Below are 13208 nucleotides of genomic sequence, written 5' to 3'. Positions count from 1 at the left end.
TGAAGGAGATAGAATGAAGAAAAGCAGTACATCTGTTTATTAACAATGTAAATATACAATATATTATTAAATATAATTTTGTATATTGTAAAATATTTATTTTAATTACTGAATGTATAATTATATATTACAATAAATAATTAAATATATATTTAATAAAATTATATTTTAAAAGCCATTGCGCTCAAAAAATATGAGGCAGATGTTCAAGTGTGATTTTGAAGAACTTTTTCATGTTGGGCCAGAACAAATACACATGATCTGAAGAGTACTAGTCTTCTACTTTAAGAAAAACCTGGAATTAGCCTGGCCCAAGCTGATTTTATACTTTAAAATTAACTGGCAACATGGCCTACCGATCCATAATGCACAAAGAAATTGAATATAAAGCTGATGTTCTAGTGTGATTTTGAAGGACTTTTTAATCTTGGGCCAGACCAAATACACATGATCTTAAGAGTACTAGTCTTCTACTTTAAGAAAAACCTGGAATTAGCCTGGCCCAAGCTGATTTTATACTTTAAAATTAACTGGCAACATGGAATACCGATCCATAATGCACAATTGTTTTATGTAAAGCTGATGTTCCAGTGTGATTTTGAAGGACTTTTTCATAGTGGGCCAGACCAAATACACATGATCTAAAGAGTACTAGTCTTCTACTTTAGGGAAAGCCTGGAATTAGCCTGGCCCAAGCTGATTTTATACTTTAAAATTAACTGGCAACATGGCCTACCGATCCATAATGCACAAAAAAATTGAATATAAAGCTGATGTTCCAGTGTGATATTGAAGGACTTTTTAATCTTGGGCCAGACCAAATACACATGATCTAAAGAGTACTAGTCTTCTACTTTAAGGAAAACCTGGTAATAGCCTGGCCCAAGCTGATTTTATACTTTAAAATGAACTGGCAACATGGAATACCGATCCATAATGCACAAAAAATTGAATATAAAGCTGATGTTCTAGTGTGATTTTGAAGGACTTTTTAATCTTGGGCCAGACCAAATACACATGATCTAAAGAGTACTAGTCTTCTACTTTAAGGAAAACCTGGAAATAGCCTGGCCCAAGCTGATTTTATACTTTAAAATGAACTGGCAACATGGAATACCGATCCATAAAGCACAATTTTTTTATGTAAAGCTGATGTTCCAGTGTGATTTTGAAGGACTTTTTCATCTTGGGCCAGAACAAATACACATGATCTGAAGAGTACTAGTCCTCTTCTTTAAGGAAAACCTGGAATTAGCCTGGCCCGAGCTGATTTTATACTTTAAAATTAACTGGCAACATGGAATACCGATCCATAAAGCACAATTTTTTTATGTAAAGCTGATGTTCCAGTGTGATTTTGAAGGACTTTTTCATCTTGGGCCAGAACAAATACACATGATCTGAAGAGTACTAGTCCTCTTCTTTAAGGAAAACCTGGAATTAGCCTGGCCCGAGCTGATTTTATACTTTAAAATTAACTGGCAACATGGCCTACCGATCCATAATGCACAAAAAAATTTAATATAAAGCTGATGTTCTAGTGTGATTTTGAAGGACTTTTTAATCTTGGGCCGGAACAAATACACATGATCTGAAGAGAACTAGTCTTCTACTTTAAGGAAAACCTGGAAATAGCCTGGCCCAAGCTGATTTTATAGTTTAAAATGAACTGGCAACATGGAATAACGATCCATAATGCACAAAGAAATTGAATATAAAGCTGATGTTCTAGTGTGATTTTGAAGGACTTTTTAATCTTGGGCCAGAACAAATACTCATGATCTGAAGAGAACTAGTCTTCTTCTTTAAGGAAAACCTGGAATTAGCCTGGCCCAAGCTGATTTTATACTTTAAAATTAACTGGCAACATGGAATACAGATCCATAATGCACAAAAAAATTGAATATAAAGCTGATGTTCTAGTGTGATTTTGAAGGACTTTTTAATCTTTGGCCAGAACAAATACACATGATCTGAAGAGTACTAGTCCTCTTCTTTAAGGAAAACCTGGAATTAGCCTGGCCCGAGCTGATTTTATACTTTAAAATTAACTGGCAACATGGCCTACCGATCCATAATGCACAAAAAAATTTAATATAAAGCTGATGTTCTAGTGTGATTTTGAAGGACTTTTTAATCTTGGGCCAGACCAAATACACATGATCTTAAGAGTACTAGTCTTCTACTTTAAGAAAAACCTGGAATTAGCCTGGCCCAAGCTGATTTTATACTTTAAAATGAACTGGCAACATGGAATACCGATCCATAATGCACAATTGTTTTATGTAAAGCTGATGTTCCAGTGTGATTTTGAAGGACTTTTTCATATTGTGCCAGACCAAATACACACAATCTAAAGAGTACTAGTCTTCTACTTTAGGGAAAGCCTGGAATTAGCCTGGCCCAAGCTGATTTTATACTTTAAAATTAACTGGCAACATGGCCTACCGATCCATAATGCACAAAAAAATTGAATATAAAGCTGATGTTCTAGTGTGATTTTGAAAGACTTTTTAATCTTGGGCCAGACCAAATACACATGATCTAAAGAGTACTAGTCTTCTACTTTAAGGAAAACCTGGAAATAGCCTGGCCCAAGCTGATTTTATACTTTAAAATGAATTGGCAACATGGAATACCGATCCATAATGCACAAAAAATTGAATATAAAGCTGATGTTCTAGTGTGATTTTGAAGGACTTTTTAATCTTGGGCCAGACCAAATACACATGATCTAAAGAGTACTAGTCTTCTACTTTAAGGAAAACCTGGAAATAGCCTGGCCCAAGCTGATTTTATACTTTAAAATTAACTGGCAACATGGAATACCGATCCATAAAGCACAATTTTTTTATGTAAAGCTGATGTTCCAGTGTGATTTTGAAGGACTTTTTCATCTTGGGCCAGAACAAATACACATGATCTGAAGAGTACTAGTCCTCTTCTTTAAGGAAAACCTGGAATTAGCCTGGCCCGAGCTGATTTTATACTTTAAAATGAACTGACAACATGGTATAACGAGCCATTTTGCACAAAAAAGCCACTGTTCCAGTACAAGTTTGAAGAATTTTTTAATCTTGGGCCAGAACAAATACACATGATCTGAAGAGAACTAGTCTTCTACTTTAAGGAAAACCTGGAATTAGCCTGGCCCGAGCTGATTTTATCCTTTAAAATGAACTGGCAACATGGCATAACGACCCATAATGCACATTTTTTTATGTAAAGCTGATGTTCTAGTGTGATTTTGAAGGACTTTTTCATCTTGGGCCAGACCAAATACACATGATCTAAAGAGTACTAGTCTTCTACTTTAAGGAAAGCCTGGAAATAGCCTGGCCCAAGCTGATTTTATACTTTACAATGAACTGGCAACATGGTATAACGAGCCATTTTGCACAAAAAAGCCACTGTTCCAGTACAAGTTTGAAGATTTTTTAAATCTTGGGCCAGAACAAATACACATGATCTGAAGAGAACTAGTCTTCTACTTTAAGGAAAACCTGGAATTAGCCTGGCCCGAGCTGATTTTATCCTTTAAAATGAATTGGCAACATGACATGAAAGCCATTTTGCACAGAAATAATGAATATAAAGCATTGATTTTGAGAATACCAGAACTCTTCATCTGATGTGTATTTGGTCTGAAAAAAAAGTCCAAAATCATACTGGAATATCAGATTTAAATAATATTTTTTTTTGTGCTGCCATGTTGCCAATTAATTGTGCAGTCTAAAATCAGCTCGGGCCAGGCAAATCCCAAAATTTCCTTAAAGTAGAAGGCTAGTACTCTTCAGATCATGTGTATTTGGTCTGGCCCAACATGAAAAAGTTCTTCAAAATCACACTTGAACATCTGCTATACATAAAAAAAAATTGTGCATTATGGATCGGTATTCCATGTTGCCAGTTAATTTTAAAGTATAAAATCAGCTTGGGCCAGGCTAATTCCAGGCTTTCCCTAAAGTAGAAGACTAGTACTCTTTAGATCATGTGTATTTGGTCTGGCCCAATATGAAAAAGTCCTTCAAAATCACACTGGAACATCAGCTTTACATAAAAAAAATTGTGCATTATGGATCGGTATGCTATGTTGCCAGTTCATTTTAAAGTATAAAATCAGCTCGGGCCAGGCTAATTCCAGGTTTTCCTTAAAGTAGAAGACTAGTTCTCTTCAGATCATGTGTATTTGTTCTGGCCCAAGATTAAAAAGTCCTTCAAAATCACACTAGAACATCAGCTTTATATTCAATTTCTTTGTGCATTATGGATCGTTATTCCATGTTGCCAGTTCATTTTAAAGTATAAAATCAGCTCGGGCCAGGCTAATTCCAGGTTTTCCTTAAAGTAGAAGACTAGTTCTCTTCAGATCATGTGTATTTGTTCTGGCCCAAGATTAAAAAGTCCTTCAAAATCACACTAGAACATCAGCTTTATATTCAATTTCTTTGTGCATTATGGATCGGTATTCCATGTTGCCAGTTCATTTTAAACTATAAAATCAGCTTGAGCCAGGCTATTTCCAGGTTTTCCTTAAAGTAGAAGACTAGTACTCTTTAGATCATGTGTATTTGGTCTGGCCCAAGATTAAAAAGTCCTTCAAAATCACACTAGAACATCAGCTTTATATTAAATTTTTTTGTGCATTATGGATCGGTAGGCCATGTTGCCAGTTAATTTTAAAGTATAAAATCAGCTTGGGCCAGGCTAATGCCAGGCTTTCCCTAAAGTAGAAGACTAGTACTCTTTAGATCATGTGTATTTGGTCTGGCCCAATATGAAAAAGTCCTTCAAAATCACACTGGAACATCAGCTTTACATAAAAAAAATTGTGCATTATGGATCGGTATGCTATGTTGCCAGTTCATTTTAAAGTATAAAATCAGCTCGGGCCAGGCTAATTCCAGGTTTTTCTTAAAGTAGAAGACTAGTTCTCTTCAGATCATGTGTATTTGTTCTGGCCCAAGATTAAAAAGTCCTTCAAAATCACACTAGAACATCAGCTTTATATTCAATTTCTTTGTGCATTATGGATCGTTATTCCATGTTGCCAGTTCATTTTAAAGTATAAAATCAGCTCGGGCCAGGCTAATTCCAGGTTTTCCTTAAAGTAGAAGACTAGTTCTCTTCAGATCATGTGTATTTGTTCTGGCCCAAGATTAAAAAGTCATTCAAAATCACACTAGAACATCAGCTTTATATTCAATTTCTTTGTGCATTATGGATCGGTATTCCATGTTGCCAGTTCATTTTAAAGTATAAAATCTGCTTGGGCCAGGCTATTTCCAGGTTTTCCTTAAAGTAGAAGACTAGTACTCTTTAGATCATGTGTATTTGTTCTGGCCCAAGATTAAAAAGTCCTTCAAAATCACACTAGAACATCAGCTTTAAATTAAACTTTTTTCTACCTTATGGATCGGTATGCCATGTTGCCAGTTAATTTTAAAGTATAAAATCAGCTTGGGCCAGGCTAATTCCAGACTTTCCCTAAAGTAGAAGACTAGTACTCTTTAGATCATGTGTATTTGGTCTGGCCCAATATGAAAAAGTCCTTCAAAATCACACTAGAACATCAGCTTTATATTCAATTTCTTTGTGCATTATGGATCGGTATTCCATGTTGCCAGTTCATTTTAAAGTATAAAATCAGCTTGGGCCAGGCTAATTCCAGGCTTTCCCTAAAGTAGAAGACTAGTACTCTTTAGATCGTGTGTATTTGGTCTGGCCCAATATGAAAAAGTCCTTCAAAATCACACTGGAACATCAGCTTTACATAAAAAAAATTGTGCATTATGGATCGGTATGCTATGTTGCCAGTTCATTTTAAAGTATAAAATCAGCTCGGGCCAGGCTAATTCCAGGTTTTCCTTAAAGTAGAAGACTAGTTCTCTTCAGATCATGTGTATTTGTTCTGGCCCAAGATTAAAAAGTCCTTCAAAATCACACTAGAACATCAGCTTTATATTCAATTTTTTGTGCATTATGGATCGGTAGGCCATGTTGCCAGTTAATTTTAAAGTATAAAATCAGCTTGGGCCAGGCTAATTCCAGGCTTTCCCTAAAGTAGAAGACTAGTACTCTTTAGATCATGTGTATTTGGTCTGGCCCAATATGAAAAAGTCCTTCAAAATCACACTGGAACATCAGCTTTACATAAAAAAATTGTGCATTATGGATCGGTATTCCATGTTGCCAGTTCATTTTAAAGTATAAAATCAGCTTGGGCCAAGCTATTTCCAGGTTTTCCTTAAATTAGAAGACTAGTACTCTTTAGATCATGTGTATTTGGTCTGGCCCAAGATTAAAACGTCCTTCAAAATCACACTAGAACATCAGCTTTACATAAAAAAAATTGTGCATTATGGATCGGTAGGCCATGTTGCCAGTTAATTTTAAAGTATAAAATCAGCTTGGGCCAGGCTAATTCCAGGTTTTTCTTAAAGTAGAAGACTAGTACTCTTCAGATCATGTGTATTTGTTCTGGCCCAACATGGAAAAAGTCCTTCAAAATCACACTTGAACATCTGCCTCATATTTTTTGAGCGCAATGGCTTTTTAAATATAATTTTATTAAATATATATTTAATTATTTATCGTAATATATAATTATAAATTCAGTAATTAAAATAAATATTTTACAATATACAAAATTATATTTAATAATATATTGTATATTTACATTGTTAATAAACAGATGTACTGCTTTTCTTCATTCTATCTCCTTCAGTGTTGATCTGTGAGGTGTTTAATATAAACAGCGGGTGTTTGTGAACGCTCCCTTTAGTTCACGGTGGTTCAGTGAAGCGGCAGCTGCGAATATCAAACCAACTTCAGCCGGGGAATACGAGGCTGCGAATATCGAGCCAAACGAATCTGGAGCTGCGAATATCAAACCAACTTCAGCCTCGTCCCTATCTGTCTGTCTATCTCTCTTTTAGTGTTAACTTGTACGCGTTTGCCCGCCATGTTGATGTAACATCCAAGGCAACACCCACTTTTTTGGCGGCCGCAGTCATTTTTAGAAGTATCCCAAAAAAGCGCACCCCGCCCCACACCTGAATTTTCACTCGCGACTGGATTTTCAAACATTTCTTTGGCGGGAAAACCACGAACCTGGCAACTCTGGTGGGCAGTGAGGTGTTTTTTCAGGTCTGGAGTCTGACTGTGGAGAACTCGCTCCAATAGAGACCCCTGTTGGTGTAACCGCGCTACTGTTTCACAACCAAATTATAAAGGCTGATAAAAAAAAATATCGCAGAAAAGAAGTTAAAGCATATAAAATTAGCCCGCGTGAAGGCACCGTCAGTAACTGTCTCCAATTAAGTATTTAATGATCCGGTGGGAGTGAATGGTTTCATCCTCTGAGGTAAAAGAGGAGAGTTTTCTGACAGTGAAAAGCAGATCTGCTGTAATTACACTGAGAACGTCAGCCATGAACATCTGTAAACCTCCGTTACCAATAACATGCAGCAAGAAACGGCGAGAAACACACACACACACACACACACACACACACACACACACACACTGAAAAAAAAAGTTTAATGCATCGGAAAAGTTTCACAGTTTATGAACTAGCAGACAGTTGGTGCCTGCGTGTAATGAGGCAGTCACACCTGGTGCACAAAAACAACTGGTGAACCCTTATGTCAAGGCATGCACTGCAGCAGCTGGCTCCCACGTCTGGAGAAAGTTTTTGGGACCTTAAAAAAGAAATGCAAAATGATATAATGCATTTTAATTAAAAATAATTTTCTAATTAATCAGATAAAAGCTGTTTTAATTATTATTCCTCACTGAAACAGTTGCTTTGGGTTAAAACATCCCATCTGCCACTCTGTTTAAAGTTAGGTACATCCAGTATTCATCATTCAACCTGGTGTGCTCCATGACTATAATACAGATGATAGGCGATGATTAATTCCCTGGAGGATTGTTTATTGTCTTTTCTCTCTTTTTCTCAGGGGTCGCTTTATGGTAGATTAAGACACTTCCTGGATGTGATTGACCCTCGCACACTCTTTGTATCAGAGGTATGTCTGTGTGTGTGGGTGTGTGTGTGGGTGTGGGTGTGTGTGAGAGCCCCTTGTTATCCTTCTCTATATGGAAGAGGAAAACGCCAGTCGTGTCAGATTACAGGCTGTTTGAAAAGTGAATGAAGGAGAGGCCAATTCATTGACTCCTTGAACAAATAAGTGGGTGGGTGTTCCTGACCTAAGGAGTGTGAGTACATGTGTTTGGAATAGTTAAGTGGGTAACTGATCGTTAGGTAGTTCCCAGGATCATGATGAAAGAGACCCAAAACGGACCCTGAAATAATCACTTTCCAGTTTAAGATGAGATAAGATAACCTTTTATTATCCCTCTTAGGGAAATTGATTTGTTACAGCAACAAAGTTCAAATTAGTTAAATGGATTAGTAGTAATAGCAGACATTATAGAGGATATATAAAAAAAAAACATTTGCTGTATTAAAAGAGCTAAAAATATCTTCTCAGAGCACATTCTCAATTTAGTATTGAACAGTATATAATTAGCTCTTAGAGGAGATTGTAATAATAAAAGTGTTGAGTTTCAGCATAATAAGAGAGAGATTGCACATTAAATAGAATCTGCATTGAGTGAGGGTGAGGTGTATGCATCAGTGTCTGATGTTCTGCTAGGGGTGGTTCCAGTTGTAAAGCCTACGTTTGACGTATTTTTTTTATGTAAAGATATTTTTAGAAGGTGTTATAATTTCAGTATTTGTCATACCTGGGTGCATCCTGACAAATGAGTCTGAAAGATGAATTTGTGGTTCATTTGTTAGAAAGAACTAGTTCTGTATTTCTGTACTAGTGCTGTATATCCAGAGTTTGTATATTTGTGACTTAACTAAATCAAAAATTATTATTAAACTTTACATTGTTTTTTGTTATTTGTTTAATACTCAAAAATTGCTTTGTAAAGGTTTTAGGCACCTGTAAACATTATACACTTATCTGGGCAATAAGTGTTTTATTACTCAGTAAAAAAAAAAAACAATATTGCAACATAATACAACTATTATTAGTTTATTTTCAAAGTTTAATTTAAAACTATCATGCAAAAACCTGATTTAGCTAATCCGTGCCTAATGATGTTAAATCAGGTGAGCTGGTGATGGAATTAAACAAATCCAATCACTGGCTGTAATTCTATGTAATCTAATGTATTATTATGTTTTATCAAGCAAAAAAGCTAATTGCTAATAAAATAATTTATAGTAATGTGCTTATAGGCCAACAAATGTCTGCACTGTTTTAAATGTTTTAAACATTGTCTGCAAATGTTTTACATGTTTATATATATTTTTGGTCCTAGACTCGTCTAAATGAAAGTGTTAAACTCTTAGAGCACTTCAAAGCTGGCACTCTACCCCCAGGTGTGACCAATGCACAGGTAAGGTTGTGTGTGTTTAAAGAAAGGGGTGTTATGTAAGTGCGCCCCAAACTGTGATCCCTGCATTTGATAATGTTTGGTTTGTGGTGAGCGGCAGCAAAGATTACCGAGGTGGAGCTGATGGCAGGTGTCCGGGAATTCAATAGGTCACTGTGGGAGACCATGCGGTCACTCTGTGTTGTGGTAGCAGGTTGCGTTGCTATGGGGTTCATCACACAACAGTGGTGATGGATCTAATCACACCTAACCTGTGTATCCCATTTGCATGGCTTTATGCTCATTAGAGGTCACAGGTCAAAGTGATGATTCTAATTATATTCTTCTCTCATTATTCTTTGTCTTATTTTAGCTTTGGGAGGCCCAAAAATTTCTTTGATTTTTATTTTTTTTTCATACAAAAATGTAATGTTTTTATCAGGTCATCTTAATTACAGATGTAAATTTACATAAATTCCGGCATCACATTCCAAAAAAGTTGGGACAGAAAAAACAATTTGCGATGTTTCCTATCCTTCCCTTAACACTTAAAATACATTTTAGCACCAACCTACTTCAGGTTTTATTTTGTGTCTTTCTTCCTACAAACACGTGCAAGGTTTGCAGTAGTATGGGGTCATTCTCGCATTAAAAATAATCCACACATTTTGTTGTTGGCTTTTCTGTTGGGGACAGGTCAGGACTGCAGGAAGGCTATTCTAGTACCCATACCCTCTGTTTCTGTAGAAATGCCTTTGTATGCAGCATGTGGTTTTTCATTGTCTTTTTGACAAATGCCTGGGCATCTGTAATGCAGATGTCGTCTGTAATGCACCAAATGTTGCCCAGGATCTAATTGTACTGTACATTTTTATATTAATGCTGCCATGACCAAAGTGTGCTGACTCAACCCCATATCATGACAGACCCTGGCTTTTGGATTTGTTGTTGATAACAGTCTGGATGGTCCTTCTCATCTTTGATCTGAAGCACATGACCTGTACTTTTTCCAAAAAAGTTCTGGTTTCCTGATTTGTCTGACCACAACACATTTGCACTGTGTGATGGTTCATCCCAGATACCTCCAAGCCCAGGAAAGTTGACACTGTGTGGATGTGGTTAATATAATGCTTCTGCTTTTCACAGTAAAGTTTTCATTGGTATTTGTACGTGTAGCTCAGAACTGTAGTGTTTGACAAATTTCATTTCATTTACATCATCATCCAGAGTGACTTATCAGGTTATTCCTATTACAAAGGTAGACCTACATAATGTTAGGGGTCTTGCCTAAGAACTCTTATTGGTGTAACACACCATAGTCACCCAATACGGGAATTGAACCCCAGTCTTTCACAAAATAGGGTAGCTCACTGGCAAGTAGTGCTGTTGTCCACTGCGCCACACCAACCACATCAAGATTTGAGCGTGTGATTTTATCAGTTATTGTTGATCGAAGGTTCTTGATCCAACTTTTTTTTTCTGAATGTCATGCAAGAATAGTTCTGTAGTTCTGTATTAACAAACTAAATGAAATTGACCAGACACAACATTGGGTTTACATGGGTTAATTGAATTGGAATCTGAAATGAAATAAAAACTCAATCAAAACAAAATACTGTTTCTAGCTGTTGTTTAATGATTGTTCATAATATGTATTAGAAGTTTACCCCAGCCTATTTGCTTAAATAGCCTAAGCATCAGCAAGAGCATCACTGCAAGTAGACACACATTCACAGAAAGAGAGAAAGAGACACACACACACACACACACACACACACACACACACACACATACTGCAGGGGTCTAAGTTAAGGATCACAGGTAATCTTGTTGTTTTTGTCCGCCCGTCTATATTTTTCCACCCTCCTCCTTGGCGCTGTCCGTGGGGTCATTACACCTTCAGGCCATCCTCCATCCAGATACCGGAGAAAAGATCCCCATGCCCTTTCGCATGTCAGGTGAGGGTGTGAGCATACCTCTGGAGTAAGCGCGTGTGTGTGTGCACCGTGGCTGGTCGGCTTTTTGCTCCTTGTTACCGGCCCTGGAGACGTGGGCAGCGTGGCAGGGGGTCTGCGCAAGCTGAGTGATTGGAAAAGGTCACACTCAGCTGGGCTCTGATTAAGGCCTCTGCCCCCTGCTGTCTGCAACTGCTGTTGGGCCTCTCAGAAATGGGAGTATTTTAGTCTGGTGTTAACACAGCTATTTAAAGACAGGAAAGAGAGACCCGCTCGCTGGAACGGGCTGATGGCCTCCACTGGAATGAACGATATAGACTTTTTAGGATAATAAGAGTGTTATTAGCATATGAAAGGTCAGTGATGATGATATGTGAGCACCTATCCATAGGATAATTAAGATGTATAGTGACTTATACAGCAAGTTAATCCACATGGCTCCATATTCTGCACTTTCACGTTTTTTTTTTTCGTCACAAAGTAAAGGTTTTGCATACTTTCCTCTTCTGCTTAACTTTTACTTTTCTATTACTTTGTGCTTTGTCTTTTTTACGCTCTTTGTTTTCTCAGGTTACATCCCCTTTGGTACTCCAGTGGTGAGTAAATACTAGCGGTGGAAATCACAGGAAATCTCACCATATATCACATTATGTTAATAAGTCATAATAACAATGATAAATACAATCCTTAATAATATAAATAAGTAAATACAAGGAATGATGTATTTACTGGTGTCAACAAAATGCAGAGCTTAGCTTGCTCATGTCTTATTTCTCTACTGCACTGTGAGCGAATAAGTTTTGTAAGTCAAATTGAAGGCAGAGTCTTAGGGAGATTAGAACACCTAGGTTTCAATTAAAAATATAGATATTTTACACCACATATAGATAACTTAGCAAAAACAAAAATGATATAACACTTTGTCAATATTTAGTTTCACTATTATTAAATATTCTACAATACAAAATGCAGAATAGCAACAGTTACATTTTGATGTGCAATTGCTGTTCATGCTGTTTGGAGAATGTGGTCAATGAACTTGCACTATAATTTGCAATAAAATTTTCTTTGGATTTTTACCTTAGAACAAAAACAACAACTTTGGTTTTCTAACAGGTCTTTCAATGGCTTGTTCTCAAATAAACTATTTGTAATGTAAAGTTTCTATACAAAGTAAATAATGTATAAACAATTTAGACTGTAGTACTTGATAATGACTTTTTGTGCTTTATGCAATTGCTGTCCTTTTCTGATTATAGGTTGTAGGCCTCTTACTTCGCAATCAGACCCTGGCATCCACCATCTTCTGGCAGGTATCACTTCTGTTTGTTTGCTCCCATTAGTTTAGTTTAGTTTATTTCGGTTTTTGCCAAAACATATACACACATAAAGAACAGATAATAAAGAAAAGAGAAAAATAAAGAAAAAAAAATCACATCCTGTATCTTGCATGTAAACAATCACTAAAACAACCGGAAAGGTATAGGCTGAAGCTTTAGCTTATTTTTCCTACCCTTTTTTACCTAACTAATATATATATATATATTTATATACACACACACACACACATACATGATATATACATTTATATGGTAACTTAAATTATAAATAATTTCACCAGTGAATTGCTCTCTTTTTCTTTTTCTTTGTCTTTCAGTGGCTGAACCAGAGCCACAACGCCTGTGTGAACTACTGCAATCGCAATGCCTCTAAGGTGCAGTGTGGGCAGAACAGTCTCAGGTTGAAGAACACTACGGGGTTTAGGCGAGTCATTTTAATCGATAAGAAATAATGTCTAAACAAGAATAAAGAACTTAAAATTAACCTATTCGCATGTAGTGTATCTGTTTTTCTGCA

At 36.4% G+C, this 13208-nt stretch overlaps 1 protein-coding gene across 2 annotated transcripts in view; it reads left to right on the top strand.

Annotated features, from left to right (window-relative positions):
• The window catches only part of sfxn5a (sideroflexin 5a), a 28137-nt gene that overhangs the window by 658 nt on the left and 14271 nt on the right, over positions 1-13208 (top strand). The window contains exons 2-8 of one of the 2 annotated variants that reach the window (XM_049481736.1): positions 7965-8033; positions 9343-9420; positions 9770-9789; positions 11293-11354; positions 11922-11947; positions 12611-12664; positions 13009-13065. In XM_049481736.1, the coding sequence (XP_049337693.1) occupies positions 7965-8033; positions 9343-9420; positions 9770-9789; positions 11293-11354; positions 11922-11947; positions 12611-12664; positions 13009-13065 (366 nt within the window). Of the gene's footprint in view, positions 1-7964; positions 8034-9342; positions 9421-9769; positions 9790-11292; positions 11948-12610; positions 12665-13008; positions 13066-13208 lie in introns of both variants that reach the window. The other variant, XM_049481735.1, reaches the window with a different exon arrangement.

The sequence above is a fragment of the Astyanax mexicanus genome, chromosome 7, assembly GCF_023375975.1.
Source record: "Astyanax mexicanus isolate ESR-SI-001 chromosome 7, AstMex3_surface, whole genome shotgun sequence".
Taxonomy (NCBI): domain Eukaryota; kingdom Metazoa; phylum Chordata; class Actinopteri; order Characiformes; family Acestrorhamphidae; genus Astyanax; species Astyanax mexicanus.
Note: the sequence above shows the minus strand (reverse complement) of the source record. Positions and strands in the feature narration are given on the sequence as shown.